Below are 17444 nucleotides of genomic sequence, written 5' to 3'. Positions count from 1 at the left end.
ATTAGTTGTTATTTTTTCTTGTTCGTTTTTTATTTATACAAAAAAAAGACGAAATTTTGAATTTTTTTATTTTGTGATTGAGAGATTGAGAAGAATGATCAAAGTGCTGCGAATTTTGTAATAATCGTTTGCGTCAAATATTTAAGCTTAGAATCTCAATAAGTAGGAAAAAAATGTATTGATATTTTTGTGCTACTCGTTTTTTTTTCGTATTTATAAAAAAAATTGAAAAATCAGTTTTTTTTTGTAAAAAAATACGAGTGGCAAATTATTTCTACCTGTGATCTCGAAAATTTTTTCTAGTTTAAAAACAACAAAAAAAACCAACAAATTTGTCATGAAAAATTCGAATTTGTTCTTTTGACAATTATTTCATTTCGCTGAAAAACAGAAAGAATAAAATGTAATCAATTTTGTTTAATGAAATATTTTAATAACAAAAAATTTATTATATTTTAACTGAAATATAAAAAATTGATTATGTTTTAATTAAAATAAAAAAAATTGATTACATTTCAATTAAAATAAAAAACAAAAATGATTATATTTTATTAATGAAAAAAAAATGCTTAGGTATTATTTTATTTTGACAATTTTTGGCAAATCTATTGTTTGTACCACGATGCCAGACATCAGTTATTCAATGAAAGAAATAAGTCGATTTTCTAATTGTATTATTCATAAAAAAAAAAATTCTTAAGTAAATTATTGCATTTTTATGTTTTACGAATTTTTATTTATTCGATAACATATTGTTGAATTTTTTTTTTTTTCATTTTTAACGCATTTTCTTGCACTTTTTTTTACAAATAAATTAACGAAAATTGTTATTTTCTCGACTGTCTCAAAATAGTCTAAATAACTGAATGATTGTGCATTGTTTTTAATCGTATAAGAAAAACTTTTAGCGAATAAGAAAAATAGTTTTCAACGTCCAATATCAAAACCTATTTTTCCCAATATGTAATTGATATTCTGAAGAAAAAATAAACATTCCATGAATGGAAGAAAGTTTTCTGGATTTTTAATTATAATTTAAATTTTTCTTTTAATTATTGTACCTACATTTTTGGTGTTAAATTTTTAATTATAATTAACAATTTTAGTTTATTTTTAACCGAAGTTTATTTATATTTATAAAGTTATAAAATTAAAAACATTATTACTTATTTATAAACTTTTATTAAATTATATTATTAATGAAAAAATTTGGAATTATATATAAAAAATCTTAGCTAGTATTTATAAATTTATAATTAATATTTAATAAAATAATGTTAAGTTAATTTGAATTTTGCCGCAAAAATCTGTTTTACCGACAGAAACAATTGGGTGACGTGCACTTTCACTTCTGCTTCTGTTAAAATAGCATTTTCCGCAGTAATGACAATTGTTTCATTCCCTAAACATGAGGTAGAATTGTAGAAAATAATACGAACAACAATTCTAAATGGTGATAATTACACTTTATCGCTTGATTTATATTGTAAAACATTATTTAAATGATCGTTCCAATTATTGTTATGACGTGTCTGGTCAACGTGCAGTGAGCGCATGCGCAGTGCTGCCTTACGTGGCATCAGCTGCAGTCACTGTTTCAGTGTAGTTAAAAAATCATTTTATTTCTTATTTATAAATTATTAATAATTATTTGTGAATAAACGTTTTTTATTTAGTTATGGTACTTTGGGAATCGTCGACAATGTACCGTGAGTAGTAAATTTCTTATCAATTGTTATGTTTCACTTGGTTATTGCCAATTTTTAAGGACACACATTTTTCATACGTATAAAAATGGCTTTTTTTTTTCTCATACTTATATATTTTTTCTTGAAATGTGACATTTAATCATTAATCTAATTTTGTATGATTGTGGATAAAATATTAAGCAATGTTTGTCGATTGGTTGAAATGTCATTCTTATGTTTGTTGATTCTTTCTGTTTTATAAATATACTTGCTCTCTTTTTTATTTAGGTTATGATCAACTTACTGTCACTGATATATTATTTAACATATTTTATTTACTCAGATTCTTTACACTTTTTTCTTCTTCTTTTTTCCTATTTTTAAATTCAAGAGGAAAAAGTAAATATTCAGTAATGATGAGTCTTACTTTTTTACTGTGATAAATTTAATTCAATTTTTAATAGGTACTTTTAATTATTTTGTTAATTCTAATATAGAACCATTTTTTTTAATAACAAAAAAGTGATAGGTTATGGTTATTTTTTTTATTGTTGTCAGAATATGGACTTTTTTGTCTGTATAATATTATTTTGATTCTTAATTGATATTTCTAAAAAGTGAAAAAAGATTTTTAAATCAATTCGAGTTTTTTTAAATTAAAATATCGAAAAAAATATATTGAGAAAAGAATTTACATAATGTAAATATATGCATACAATGCATTGTATTTACATTTTTTTAATTGTTAACTTAGTTCATAATTATTTCGTTGGAATGGAATATTGAGTAAATAATGTCAGAATTTACTGTAGGTAAATATTTACTATTTTATCAAGAAGGCGTGATTTTATGTTAATTATCCGTATGTTTTTTTTATTAAAGTAATTCGTAAGAGTGACACATTTGTGTATTGACAATAATAATAATAATAATAAGTCATAGTTCACTATTGTTTTCGAACAAAGAACGAAACATTACCAAAAAACTTTGTTTTTAATTCGTTTTTTTTCTAAAAGAACAAAACATTTAAAAAAAAATTTTGTTTTTAATTCGTTTTTTCAAAAAGAACAAAACATTAACAAAAAACTTTGTTTTTAATTCGTTTTTTTCAAAAATGACAGTTAAGTTTTAACTTATTAACTTTTTTCCCTTAATTTATGAACTAAAGGAATAATTCCAAATTCCAGGACAGAATTTAATGAATTCCACGATGCAACCGCCACTACCTGGAGGTCCTGGTGGTCCAGTACCTGGACGACCTCCACAAGATATGTCTGCACCTTCAGTGTTGGGTCAATCGCAATTTTCCGGACCTCCAATGGCAACGAAGCAAAATTTCCCCGGTGTCCCTCCTCCTCCTCTATCGGGACAACAAAATTTGTCACAAACAAATTCTTTAATGAATTCGTCGATACAAGCACCAGGTGGTCCATTACCTGGACAACCACCGCACGATTTTTCCGGTTCCTCAATGATGGGTCAGTCGCAATATTCAGGACCTCCAATGGGAGGGATGAAGCAAAATCTCCCCGGTCCTCCTTTACAACATAATTTGTCGCAGTCAATTTCCGGACAGGGTGGACCTTTATCAGGACACATGAATTCCCATCCTCCGTCGAGTTCGCCTTTGCCCGGTCAACAACTAACATCTGGAGATATGCCTCCGATTTCGGGTCTGTCCATTTCCCCCGGTCCTCTTCTAGCTCAGAATTCTCATCCTGGGGCTTTGTCCTCAGGTCCACCTTTGTCCTCTGGTCCACCTCTGTCAGGCCAGGCTAATTCTCACCCTGGAGGCGGGCCTCCACTTCCTGGACAACAGAATTCTCACCACGGGGGAAGTCCTTCTTTACCTGGACAGCAAAATTCGCAAATGCCTCCGATGCCCGGACAGCAGAATTGGCAGAACCACTCGGGAGCTTTGCGCGCTTCGCCCCTGCCGGGACAGCAGAATCATTCGGGTCCTCCTCCGATGCTTGGACAACAAAATCATTCTAATTCAATGCGAGGTTCGCCCTTGCCGGGACAGCAGAACCAATCGGGACCTTTGGGAGGTCCTCCCATGTCGGGACAACAGAATCTTTCTGGTCCTCCAATGTCGGGACAACAAAACCTCTCGAATTCAATGGGAGGTCCTCCGATGTCGGGACCTCCTCCGAGCCTAGGACAACAGAATCATTCTAATTCAATGCGGGGTTCGCCTCTCCCGGGACTACAAACCCAATCGGGACCTTTGGGAGGTCCTCCAATGTCGGGACAACAGAATTTTTCGGGTCCTCCTCCGATGTCAGGACAACAGAATCTTTCGGGTCCTCCTCCAATGTCGGGACAACAAACTCTCTCGGGTCCTCCGTTACCAGGACAACAGAATTTCCCTCCGATGCCAGGACAACAAAATCATTCTAATTCGATAGGAGGTCTTCCATTATCAGGACAACAGGGTCATTCGGGTCCTTTGGGAGGTTCTCTAATGTCTGGACAGCAGAATCTTTCGAGTACGATTCCTCCTGTACAACAAAGTCAATTGGGCGCTCCTCCGATGTCGGGACAGCAAAACCTTTTGGGTTCTTTAGGAGCTCATCCAATGCCAGGACAACAAAACCTTTCGGGTCCTCCTCCGATGTCGGGACAACAGAACCTTTCGGGTCCTCCTCCGATGTCAGGACAACAAAACCTTTTGGGTCCTTTAGGAGCTCCTCCTATGTCGGGACAACAACATTTTCCCAGTTCGATTGGAGCTCCTCCGATGCAAGGACAACAAAATCTATCGAATACAATGCCTCCAGGACAACAGAGCCATTCGGGTCCTTTAGGACAACAAACCCATTCGGGTTCGTTAGGACAACAGAATCTTTCCGGCCCTCCTTTGCCGGGACAACAAACCTATCCCGGAGCGGCTCCAGGTTCGATGCACTACCCAGGACAACGAACACAACAATCCTTACCCAGCATGCAACCCCATTTGGCGAATCAAAATCAGTATAACCAGAAGTACATGGGACCTCCGATTCCCGGTCAAGGAGTCCTCCGCCAACAGGAGGCGCCAATGCCCTACCAGCAAGGTTACCAAAATGACATGTACGCGAACCAAAGAACTCCCTATCAGGGTGGACACCAACCTGTTCATCCTGGACACCAAGGAGGCTTTCAATCAGGCTACCAACAAAACCAACAACAACAGCAACAACAAGCCAGGAGACTTGACCCCGACCACATGCCAAGTCCCATTCAAGTAATCCAAGACGATCGTCGCTCCCGCAGTGGCAACTTCATCACGAATCAAAAGGGCCTAGTCCCTCCGCTAGTGACCACAAATTTCACCGTTCAGGACCAAGGGAACGCTTCTCCGAGGTTTGTCCGCTCCACGATGTATACCGTACCGACAACGACGGACATAATGAAACAGACCAGCGTTCCTTTTAGTTTGATCCTAAGCCCCATGGCCCGTGTCGAGGATGGCGAGTACGAACCTCCCATTGTCGACATGGGCGAAATCGGCCCCGTGCGCTGCGTCCGCTGCAAAGCGTACATGAGTCCTTTCATGCAATTCATCGATTCTGGTCGCCGCTTTCAGTGCATGTTCTGCAAAGCGACCACCGAAGTTCCGACGGAGTACTTTCAACACCTAGATCACACCGGTCAGCGAATGGATCGCTACGAACGGCCCGAGTTGATGCTTGGAAGTTACGAATTCATCGCCACTAAGGACTACTGTCCGGATAATAAGTTCCCGAACCCTCCGGCGGTAATCTTCGTCATTGACGTCACCTACAATACAATAAAGTCCGGTCTTGTCAATCTAATCTGTTCGGAAATGAAAAACATCATTAGGAATTTGCCCATAGACGCCGGGCAGACGAGAACTAGGATGAAAGTCGGTTTTATCACCTACAACAACACGGTGCATTTCTACAACATAAAGTCATGTTTGGCTCAACCGCAGATGATGGTCGTCGGCGATGTTCAGGACGTATTTATGCCCCTGCTGGACGGTTTTCTCTGCGACGCTGAGGAAAGTCTCGAGGTCATCACTTCGTTAATGACCCAAATACCGAACATGTTTGCAGACACACGGGAAACGGAGACGATTTTAGCCCCGGCAATCCAAGCGGGTCTCGAGGCCCTAAAAGCGTCCGAATGCGCCGGGAAGCTGATGGTCTTTCACTCTTCCCTCCCCATTGCGGAAGCGCCAGGAAAACTGAAAAATCGTGACGATAGAAAGTTACTGGGGAGTGAAAAGGAAAAAACGATCCTAGCACCACAGAATAACGTCTACAACACGCTGGGACAAGATTGCGTCGCCGCGGGTTGTAGCGTCGATCTCTTCGTTTTTAACAATTCCTACATTGATGTGGCGACGATTGGACAAGTTTGCCGACTGACCGGAGGGGAAATCTACAAGTACACGTATTTCCAGGCGGACATCGACGGGGACAGACTGATTGTGGATGTGGTGAATAATATCAGTAGACCGATTGCCTTTAATGCTGTGATGCGAGTGAGGACTTCGACTGGAGTGAGGCCGACGGATTTCTATGGACATTTCTACATGTCGAATACCACGGATATGGAATTGGCGAGTATCGATTGTGACAAGGCGGTTGCGATTGAAATTAAGCACGATGATAAATTGGCAGAGGAGGAGGGAGTGTTTATACAGGCGGCACTTCTCTACACTTCGTGCGCTGGTGTCAGGAGATTGAGAGTTATTAATCTTAGTCTGAAGACTTCGGCGCAAATGGCGGAATTGTATCGGGCCTGTGATTTGGACGCTATTATTAATTTCTTCTCGAAACAAGGTATGATTTTTAATCAAATATTTGGAATTCAACTGATATTCTTTTTTTTACAGATGATTTACTTACTCTTTAGAAAAATTCTTTGGAAAAATTTACAACATTATCATCGACTATTAACGTTCGTGAAGTTCATAACGTTTACGAGAAAACGATTAAGAGAAAAAAAAATATTTTTCTTCAACGAAAAGAAAAAATTTACGTGGATGAAGTTCACAACGATTACTATCAACAATTAGAAGAAAATTTTAGGTCCCTGAAGTTGGTGTCGGCGCTGAGCATCAAAAAATATTTTTTTCACAAAACCGGAAAAAATGAATCAATTTTGTCTAAGGTTTAAGATTAAAAAATTAGTTAAAATTTTATCACTAAAAAAAAAATAGTTTTCGATGCTGAGCCTTGACGCCAATTTCAGGAACGTAAAATTTTTTATAAGAAATATTTATTTCTTCATTAAAATATTTCTACTTTAATTTTGAGTCATGTTTCCAAAGATAATTGATGAAATTTTATTACAAATAATAATATATAAAAATTGTTTTAATGGAAAATATTTCGTAGAACAAATTTTTAAAGAAAGGTTCAAAATTTTCAAAGGAAAAAACAAGAAAAGATAAATTATAAAAAACAATTTATTTAGAGAAATATTAGAATGGAAATTTATTTTTCGATCCAAATTGTTAATTAGAAAAATGTGAACTTCGCCAATGAAATTATTTAAATTTCATTTCTCTGCATGGAATTTCAAGGAATTTTATAAAGAATTTTAAGAATAATTTAATTCTATTAAAAAATTTTATTGAAATTATATTGGAAATAATTAACTTCATAAGCAGAATTTTGTTATTTATGAAAATAATTGAATTATTGCGAAGAAGATTCTAAATTTTATTTTAAATAATTGAATTTCAGAGATGAATTTTATTATTTTTGAAAATAATTGAATTCCTACGAAGAATTTTATTATTTTTTAAAGTTATTGAATTTTATCGAGAAATTTTAGTGAAAATAATTAAAAAATATTATTTTCGAAAATAATTGAATTATTAGAAAGAGTTTTAACAAATGTTTTGAAAGTAATTTAATTTTTTTGAGAAATCCAAATAAAAATAATTGAATTTGTTTTGAAGAACATTTTTAATTACTAAAATAATTGAATTCTTGCGTAGAAGTTTCTAAATTTTCCTTTAAATAATTGAATTTCAGAGAAGAATTTTATTATTTTTGAAAATAATTGAATTCCTAAGAAGAATTTTATTATTTTTTAAAGTTATTGAATTTTATCGAGAAATTTGAGTGAAAATAATTGAAAAATATTATTTTCGAAAATAATTGAATTTTTGTAAAGAATTTTAACAAATATTTTGAAAGTAATTTAATTTTTTCGAGAAATTTAAATAAAAATAACTTAATTGTTTTGAAGAATATTTTTTTTAATAAAATAATTGAATTCTTTGCTAAGAATTTTATTATTTATGAAAATAATTGAATTCTTGCGAAAAAAGTTTATTGAAATTATCAAAACTAATTCAATTCTTTTGAATAATTTTAGAAATTTTTTAAAGTGAATTTTTCTTAATGAATTAAATTAAAATCGTAATGAAAATGATTGAATTGTTATAAAGAATTTTATAAAACCTCTTGCAAATAATTGAATTTTTCTGGAAAATCGTATTATTTCTGAAAATAATTGAATTACTCTAGAGATTTTTTTTATTTACTGAAATAATTGAATTTTTGCTAGGAGTTTATTATAATTTTCAAAAATAATTGAATTCCTGTGATGAATTTTATTATTTATGAAAATAATTGAATTCTTGCGAAGAATTTTGTAAACATTATTTTAAATAATTCAATTCGTTTTGAGGAATTTTAGAAGTTTTTGAAAATTAATTTTTCAAATGAATTAATTAAAAATCGTATTGCAAATAATTGAATTATTCTTAAAAATTGTATTATTTCTGAAAATAATTGAATTCCTCTGGAGAATTTTTTTATTTATTAAAATAATTGAATGGTTGCCAAGAATTTTTTTTATTTACGAAAATAATTGAATTCTTTGCTAAAAATTTTATTGTAATTTTCAAAAATAATTGAATTTCTATGAAGAATTTAATTATTTATGAAAATAATTGATTTTTTCAAGGACTTTTACTAAGATTTTTAAAAATAATTGAATTCTATCAAAAAAGATTGAAATTGTATTGAAAAATATTGAATTGCTGCAAAGAATTTTATTATTTATGAAAAGAATTGAATTTATGACAAGAATTTCATTAAAATTTTTGAAAATTTAATTAATAAATCATTTCGAAGAAAATTAATATTCTTTAGAGGAATTTAATTAAAATTTTCTATAGAAAATATTTGAATTCTTATATATATAGAATTGTAGTAAAATTTTATTTTCATTTCTTAATTAATTAATAGAAATAAAAAAAAATTGTGAATAAATAAATTAATTTATTTGGGACTTTTTTTCGCAGGTGTGTTTAAATTATTGGAACACTCTCCGAAGGCAGTGAAGGAAAATCTCATTTCCAGATGTGCAAATATGCTGGCAGCCTATAGGAAAAATTGCGCTGCTCCAAGTAGTGCTGGACAATTGATTCTTCCAGAATGCATGAAACTTCTGCCTCTTTATGTCAATTGTTTAATGAAAAGCGATGCAATTTGCGGTGGTGAGTTTCTTTCTCTCTGCAATATTTTTTTTTTTTCAAAATTGATTTTCCTAAAGAATTTGAAAATTTTCTTGTTTCTCTTTTAAGAACAAAAGTTTTCTTCTTAAATGCTTTTAAAAAATGATCTCCAAGTTTTGAACGTTCAAATGAACGAAATATTTTTTATTGAAGATATTTTTATAAATTACTAATCACAAAAAATTTAAAAACTGAAATATTTACGGTTAGAAACTCAGTTATTATTTTTTTGGATAGTGACGCAAAATAATTGCAATAAAAATTTAATTTGTAGAAGAAATAAATAAATTTCGTTCATTTGAACGTTCAGAACTTTAGGATCTTTTTAAAAATTACTTTATTCAAAAAAAAGAATAAATAAAAATTTAATATCTACTTAGTTGAGAATAGAAAACTAATTCTAATTAATTATTTTTTATTTGATTTGATAAATTTCAATATTTTTTAAAGATTTTAATTATTTCCCAAAAAATAGAATTCAAATAAATAACTTTTTTTTGTAAAAAAAAAATACAAATTAAGAGTCAAGTAAAAAATTACCGTCATTCATTTGAACGAAATTATTTTTTGAACATAAAAGTTAAAATTCTCGGAAAATTCTTACATATTTTAATTTTAGTTTAATTATTTTTGTGCTATTTAGAAATTTTCATTTAGAAAAATTTTAAATTTTTTTTGAAATTGTACTTATTAGTAAAATAATGAATTGATTTCAGGTGCGGACATGACAATCGACGACAGATCTTACGTGATGCAAGCTGTTTCTATAATGCCTGTTTATACCTCAGTCAATTATTTCTATCCCCGAATGCTTCCTCTTCACAATTTGGATCCGCAGGAAACGGATTTGCCTCAAATGTTGCGGTGTTCAATCGATAAAATTACGGACGACGGATGCTACTTACTTGGTAGTTTTCTCATTATTTTTATTTATTTTTTTTTTGATTTAATAGTTAAAATAATTAAAAAATTTTTATTTTCATTTAAATATTCAAACAAATTTTTTGTTTACTGTAATTTTTTTGGTTTTATTATTATTAATTTTATAAATTTCTTTCTAATTTTTTTTTATGTAATAATATTATTTTTATTTAGATTTAGACCCTTTTATTTTATGTAATAATATTATCTTCATTTAGATTTAGACCTTTTTATTTTATTGTAATAATATTATTTTCATTTAGATTTAGACCTTTTTATTGCAAAACAATTACTTACATTCCTTTTTATTTAAATAGAAAATGGAATTCACATGTTTCTGTGGATGGGCCTCGGACTCAGTTCTCAATGGGTTCAAGGAGTTTTCGGAGTACCGTCAGTCGTTCAAATTGATACGGATCGCACGAAAATTCCGATTGTGGACACTCCACTTAATAGACGAGTTAATGAAATAATAAATTGTGTTCGTACTGATCGACATCACTGTATGCGGGTAAGATTTAATATTTCTTTTCTTATTACTATTTCTCCCCCTTTAATTATATAGAATTTTAGTTATGTATTTATTATTATTTATTTTTTATTTTTTATTCTCTCATTCTTATTTTTATCTTCATCTTTATTTTGGTCTTTGTTTTACCTTTATTTTATTTTTATATTTCATCTTTATTTTACCCTTTTTTTTGAAAAATCTGCAATTGACAAAATAAAATATAATTATTTTACTTTTATAAAAAAAAATAATTTGATCGAAAAAATATTATTTACTTCTTATTAATTAATTGTCTAATTAAATGATTAAATTGAATTATAATTATTAAATTAAAGAAAAACGATTAAATTAAATAATAATTATTAACTTAAATAAAACCAATTGAATTAAAGAACATCTATCGAATATTAAAATTAATTATCGTAATAAATATTAAAAATATGATTACAGTTGACGATGGTGAGACAGAGAGACAAATTAGAAATGGTATTCCGACATTTCCTCGTCGAGGACAAAGGAACGGACGGAAGTGCAAGTTACGTCGATTTTCTCTGCCATATGCACAAAGAAATACGAGCACTTCTTAGCTAATAAATCAATTAATTTATATATAAAAAATTTCATAAATACGAAAAGAAATTTTCCAAATGAAAAAAAACATCAGCTAATAATTCGAAAGAAGAAAAAAATCGCATCGAGGAGGAGATAAATATTAAAAAATATCACGTTGAAAGTGAAACTGTAGTTTTTAATAATAAAAAAATATATATATATGTAACTAATTAACTATAACAAGAGAAGATGAAATGGCTTTGTAGCAATAATACCAAATTTTTATGCTCTGCGTAAAAATTTTTACAACCATATAAAAAGAAATTTAACACGTTTAAAAAAGAATATTGTGCAAAAAATCTCGAGAGGAAGAAAAAGTGCGCACATTCAGTGATTTCTATTAAAAAAAAAAGAAAATGAAAAAAAACAGTGAAACGTAAATATTGTATTATTGAATATTAATTTTATTTAGTCCATTATAGGTAGATAGATATTGGTATATGCAAATAATCGAGTATTTAGATTTATTTAAAGAGAAAAAAACAAATTTTAAAAAATTATTTTACAAAAATTATTATATATGTATATGTTCAATGAAATTATTGTGCAAAGTTTTCTATATTATTCAGCATTTAAAGACTTTTTAAAAAGTCGAATTAATTTCCTTGTAAATATATACAATGCAATGAAAAAGGAAAAAATTGTAATTGTAACGAATCCGATTTGCTCCTAAGAAAGGAATTTCAGGTTATGTTTGTCTTACAAAGCATGTTTATTAACAGGTAATTTTTAATTACATTTAAATTTAAAAACAGTTTTTATTGAGTTTTCGGTAACAAAGACATGAGTATTAATAATTTTCACAATAGTAATTGATTTTGTTTCTTTATTTCCACTTTTAAAATTTAAACATAACCTCGAATTGTTTTTACCTTTGGAGAAGCGTCACAAATGTAAATGCTTTGGAAAATTTGTTAATTTCTAGAGATATTTTTATTGTAGATTAATTTATATTAACACTGATTTAATTAAATTCCAGTCTATTCAATTAAAACACTGTATATGCCTTGTTAAAAAAAAAAATTGCGATGGCAGTTCAGCAATTGTTATTAGTCATTATGTCATTCACTTCAACTTTTTTTTTGTGTAATTTCTTTACATTAAGTTTAATATAAATTTGTTTCTGAATTTATACACAGGCGACTTTTATTTCTTTAAAAATATGGTTTAAATAAGGTTACGAACTAATTATTAATTAATTAATAATTAAATTAACAATTAATGATTTTATGGAAATCAATTTTTGAATTTAAAACTTTTTCCCGCCATGGCGCTGTTGCTCTGTGATTCTGCGCAGTGACGTTGGGAGACATAACCTAAAAGTCGACGATTTTTGGCAGTTGCCAATCGGGACGCGATGTGAATAAATTAGTGTGGAAATGGTGAAAATAATCGAATTATTTTTAGAAAATAGTGCGAAACACTATCGAAAGATTAAAATTTATTGAATTTATACTAATGAAGTAGTTTTTTGACAAATTTTATACGGCAATAGGAGAGAAAAGAAATGGTTAAAAAAAGGTAATTTTTTGGCATTTGGTGCATTGGTGGCAAGAAATATCGTAAATGTTTTTATTATTTCTGTGTTTTTCTCTCAATATCGGAAAAGTGAATTATTTTTACTAACAAAGAAATAAAAATGTTAGAACTTTTGAGTTTTGACACATTTTTTTTTGCTTTTTTACACGCACTCTTTTAAGTTGGAGGTTATGATCTTGATTGTATTGAACTTAACGGAAATCTAAAAAAATCTTTCTATTAGCAAAATACTTATTTCTAATCTTATTAAACTTTCAAAGGTTTCATTTTCAATTCAAATTGGAAATTCGAATCAAATTTCCATTCATTTGAATTTAATGAATAGTTTCAAATTAAAAATTACAATTTTCAAAGCAGGGAAACAAATTTCCTGAGAAGTGTTTTCGAGAATCACTGAAAATTTGCTTCACTTGCGCAACGAAAAATGGAAGTTAATATTCTTTATTGTTGTTAAAAACAAAAAGGTTGATTTAATAGAAATTTATTTTCTCTTCATATATTTTTTTTAATTTACATTCTTTTAATTAAATTTTCAAATCCTGAGAACTTGAAAAAATTAATTATGTATTTACAATTAATTATGTATTTTGATTATGACTAGGCATTTTTTTTTTAATTTAGTGAAAAGGGAGAAAAAGAGTAATAAATTAATGTAAAATAATTTATTTATTTTTTTTACAAAATTAGGAAAAGAAAAATATTTAACAAAATTTTTATGAAAATTAAAAATTTTAAATAATAGTATTTTTTGGGTCAATTTTAGAAAAATGACGAATCAAATTTTTTTCAACTTGGCGCTAATTTAATTTTTTTTTGAAAAACCTCGTCTCTCCTTGACCTATCAACTTTTTTGTGTTAAAAACAGAATTCATAAATATTTATTAGAAAATTATTTTTTCTTTTCCTTCTGATTGGAGTAAGTTTTTCTGTAAAAATTATAAAACAATCCCATATTGAGTATCACATTTATCATCATAATTGCAAATGGAATTTTTGGCAATGGACATGATTTGGGGAATGCGAAGAATAATTGAAATATCAAAATGACGAATTGAACCTGAAAGACAAAAATATATTTTAAGATAACTTTATATGTTTTTTTTTAATATAGAAAAGAAAATAGAGAAAATTAAAATATTTTTTCGTCTAGACAAAAAAATAAATTATCAATTACAATATTAATTTATTTTCTTGTCTATTTTGCTTTTTTACGCGACACATGACGTCGGCTATTTAATTTAAAACTCGCATTTTTTTGAATTTATAATTTTGAATTTAATTTTTAAGTTTATGTAAACGAGTTTAAAAATTTATTTTTTGAATTGCAGACAAAAAACAGAATTTAATTATTTTGTTCGTTTTCTGACGTCATGTGTTTTATTTTTTTATATAAAAATTCCCTTTACCATTTGTATGATGGTCAGATATCGTTTAAATGGAACTATCTTGTGCTTAATTGGTCCTTCGAAATTGCTGAGAAAATAGTATGAATACATTATCACATGAACTGAACAATTTAAAATCGGAAACAAACAAGCCATGTCGACACTAAAATATCTCGAAAATGTCATGCCAATCAAAACGGTTGATATATGATGGTAGACATGTAAAATTGTCACTTGCTTGTCCTTTTTGCGAAGTATAAACAAAACTGTCTCAATTAGATCGACAATTTTTAATAACATTGTTATGTAACTCCCATACATTACCTGCAAAATAAAATTATGTTTCTTTTTTATTATTTTTAATAATCGAAAAATTCTGCAGAATTTTGTAACAACAGGAAAAGTGGTTTTTAAATAAAGATGAATCATAAAAAAAAAAACAATAACAACACTCAACAGTAATTAGTTTTGTTTTGTATTTAAAGAATTGAGTTCTTGGAGAACTTTCTGAAAATTAATCAAAATAATTGATTTAGGGCCATACAAGTATTACGTATTTTAAGTGAATTTTTCATTGATTTTTTTACTAATTCAATTTTGAAAGACATTAAAATTATCAAAATAATAGATTTAGAAGAGAATTTTAGTTTAATAGAAAATTATTGAATATTTAAAAAGTTCTATATTATGGGCATTTGAAAATATTGAATTTTAGACGTTCTTTTAAGTGAAATTTCTTTTTTCTCGAATGAATTGAATTTTAGAGAAGTTGCATTAACATTTTTTTTGGAAATAAATATCAGTATAGGTTCAAATAAAGTTTAACTGAAAAATGTTTAAAAATTTCAATTGAAGTAGAAGTTGAAATATATTTTAAATATTTATTTCATAAAATCTATTGTTTTTCATTATAAAAATAAATAAAAATTATCGTGTTAATTATTTTGAATACTTAGAAATTTAAATTTCTTACATAACTTGGCTTGTTTTGGCTATTTAATTTTTTTTTAAATAATATTATCTATGAAAGTGGAAATTATAGTAAATAAAAACATACTTTTACTGCGCATGGATCCATGTTGTAGACCACAGCACGGCATTCAAAAACACGATGAAATTCATAACAGGATGAAAATTCTTTAACTAAAATAGCATTTGCAATCACTTGAAATGCATTGTAACATTTAATGAATGTATTTAATTTGTACGCTGGTCGATTTTTCATATAATTTGGCGCTAATTTAAAAATAACCAATATATAAAATAATACTATTAAAATAGGTGTCCAAACACTTTTCAGTAGAAACCAATCTCTCATTCGAGGATCTGTAAATTAAAAACTTATTAAATTTATAATCAAATTTTTTTTAATAAACTTAAATGAATTAATTTTATTGAATTTTTTTTATGAATTAATTTTTTTGTTTTTTTTTTCAATTCAGAAATGAATATTTTTCACAAAAAGTAAGGGCTAAAAATGTAAATAATTTTTTCACCTGCTAGTTCAACATAATAATAGTCGATAGTTTCGAGTAGTCCCATATTAAAATTAAATTTTTATATTTAATGAGAAAAATAAACGTAAGAAAGAAGAAAACTTAAAATAATTGACGAATACTGATTCAATCACTTGATGCTGATAGGCTTGACTTTTTCATACTGACTTAATTTATTAAGGCGTGAACAAATCGCTTTCGAAAATTTAAAAATCCACTAAAAAACAACACCAATTTAATCGTGAAATGGGCGTTTTAATGAATATTCGATGGTAGAGCTTGACCCGTTCTGTTAATTTCATTTATTATTTTAAAATTTAACGAGACAGTTAATTGTTCACCATTTATTAAATTCACCTGCGAAAAAAGGAATAAAATAAAAGTTAGTTAACAAAATTTGTTATTAATTATTATATATTTTTTAATAATTAATTAATAGTAATTAAAATATAAAAATAATAAAATAATAATTATGGTAAAATAAAATATATAAAAATATATTAAATATATTATAATGCACATATTTTATATTTATTTATTATTATATATTATATCAATTAATACTTAAATAAAAAGTTTTGTTTATCAGTGCGGAAATATTTTTCTAGATACTTTAAATTTCATGCTTAAACAAACTTATTAAATAATAATATTGTTTATTATAAAAAAGTAAAAAAAGAGAAACAAATAAATAAATAATGTTTCCTCCTATACACGTATCTAAACCAGAATTAGTTATAGATAATAATAATAAAAAATTTTTGTATAATAATAGTAGTAATATAATTCCTGGAAAATTCAATAATAGGTAGTAGTAATAATAATTTAGACTAACGTTAAATTAATTTCATTTATTAATATTTTCCTGAAGTTTATTAAAAAATAATAGTATTAATAATATCAATAATAATTATATTATTAATTTTTATATTAATAATAATAATAATAATAATATGAATAATATGAATAACATTAAATATATTGAAGCCATTAGGCCAAATAAAAAAATGGAAGATATTTATTAATATAAATAATAATAATTTATTATTGGGAGAAATAATAATAATAAAAATAATATAAATAATAATAATAGTAATAATAATATTTGCTTACTTAGAAAATATACGAAATACACTTGAGAGATAGGAAAAAAGATAACAGCCATGCGTTCTTCAATAAGCAATAGTAAAGGCAACTGTAAATTTAAATTTTTAAAAAATTGCGAAATGTAATAAATAATTTGCAAATTACAAGCTGACAAGATTGCAAAAGAATTAAAAAATTTTTTTTCTTTAAAACAAAAAAAAATTTTTTTTCTTCAAGTATTTTAATTGTCAAGCAAAGCATTATGAATGTCATAAAAATTTTTAAAAAATAAATTTTTGCCGAAGGGAAACATCAACTATAATTTTAATAGAAAAATGTAAGAATATTAAACATTATACTAGCAAATTAATTAACTAATTAATTTTTTAAATTTATTTAAAAATTTATTTTAAAGTTTATTTAAAAAATTAATTTTTTTAAAAATTTAGTTTTAAATTTATTTATTAATAAAAAAATAAAAAATTATTTATAAATTATACAAATATATATATAACAATGCGAGATTGAAATGCAGTGATACGAGTCAATGGCATTGAGCAGTGACACATGTCAACGATCGAGCGCGGCACAATTTTTTTTTGTATTTCTTTCTATAGTTAATTATTTTTTAAAAAGTTTTCTCATATTTTCGAAATTGAAAAATAATTTATACAACAAAAATTATCTAATTAGTTAAATTTCAAGAACTAAAGT

General features: G+C 27.7%; 2 protein-coding genes across 2 annotated transcripts; one reads left to right on the top strand and one right to left on the bottom strand.

Moving 5' to 3' along the window:
• The first annotated feature begins 1405 nt into the window (after positions 1–1405).
• On the top strand, positions 1406–12358 carry LOC122504718 (protein transport protein Sec24C-like). Its single transcript, XM_043615931.1, has 6 exons — positions 1406–1709; positions 2876–6484; positions 8968–9162; positions 9897–10088; positions 10419–10612; positions 11063–12358. Exons 1-6 carry the CDS (start codon positions 1679–1681, stop codon positions 11201–11203), a joined length of 4362 nt encoding a protein of 1453 aa, XP_043471866.1. The 5' UTR covers positions 1406–1678; the 3' UTR covers positions 11204–12358.
• Positions 12359–13487: 1129 nt separating this feature from the next.
• On the bottom strand, positions 13488–16023 carry LOC122504717 (elongation of very long chain fatty acids protein 4-like). The gene is made up of 4 exons (XM_043615930.1): positions 15645–16023; positions 15206–15474; positions 14170–14472; positions 13488–13820 (listed from the first exon to the last, which is right to left on the bottom strand). The coding sequence occupies exons 1-4, from the start codon at positions 15688–15690 to the stop codon at positions 13653–13655; spliced, it is 786 nt and encodes a 261-aa protein (XP_043471865.1). The 5' UTR covers positions 15691–16023; the 3' UTR covers positions 13488–13652.
• Between the last annotated feature and the right edge of the window lie 1421 nt (positions 16024–17444).

Source organism: Leptopilina heterotoma, unplaced genomic scaffold (genome assembly GCF_015476425.1).
Source record: "Leptopilina heterotoma isolate Lh14 unplaced genomic scaffold, ASM1547642v1 Lhet_312, whole genome shotgun sequence".
NCBI lineage: Eukaryota > Metazoa > Arthropoda > Insecta > Hymenoptera > Figitidae > Leptopilina > Leptopilina heterotoma.
Note: the sequence above shows the minus strand (reverse complement) of the source record. Positions and strands in the feature narration are given on the sequence as shown.

Bases quoted from the DNA above. Each gene is read 5' to 3' on its own strand.
- LOC122504717 (XM_043615930.1), bottom strand. From the start codon at position 15,690: ATGGGACTACTCGAAACTATCGACTATTATTATGTTGAACTAGCAG. The intron at 15,475-15,644 runs GTGAAAAAATTA...TTTAATTTACAG, and splicing joins TTATTATGTTGAACTAGCAG to ATCCTCGAATGAGAGATTGG. The intron at 14,473-15,205 runs GTATGTTTTTAT...TTTATTTTGCAG, and splicing joins TGGATCCATGCGCAGTAAAA to GTAATGTATGGGAGTTACAT.
- LOC122504718 (XM_043615931.1), top strand. From the start codon at position 1,679: ATGGTACTTTGGGAATCGTCGACAATGTACC. The intron at 6,485-8,967 runs GTATGATTTTTA...TTTTTTTCGCAG, and splicing joins TAATTTCTTCTCGAAACAAG to GTGTGTTTAAATTATTGGAA. The intron at 10,613-11,062 runs GTAAGATTTAAT...ATATGATTACAG, and splicing joins ATCGACATCACTGTATGCGG to TTGACGATGGTGAGACAGAG.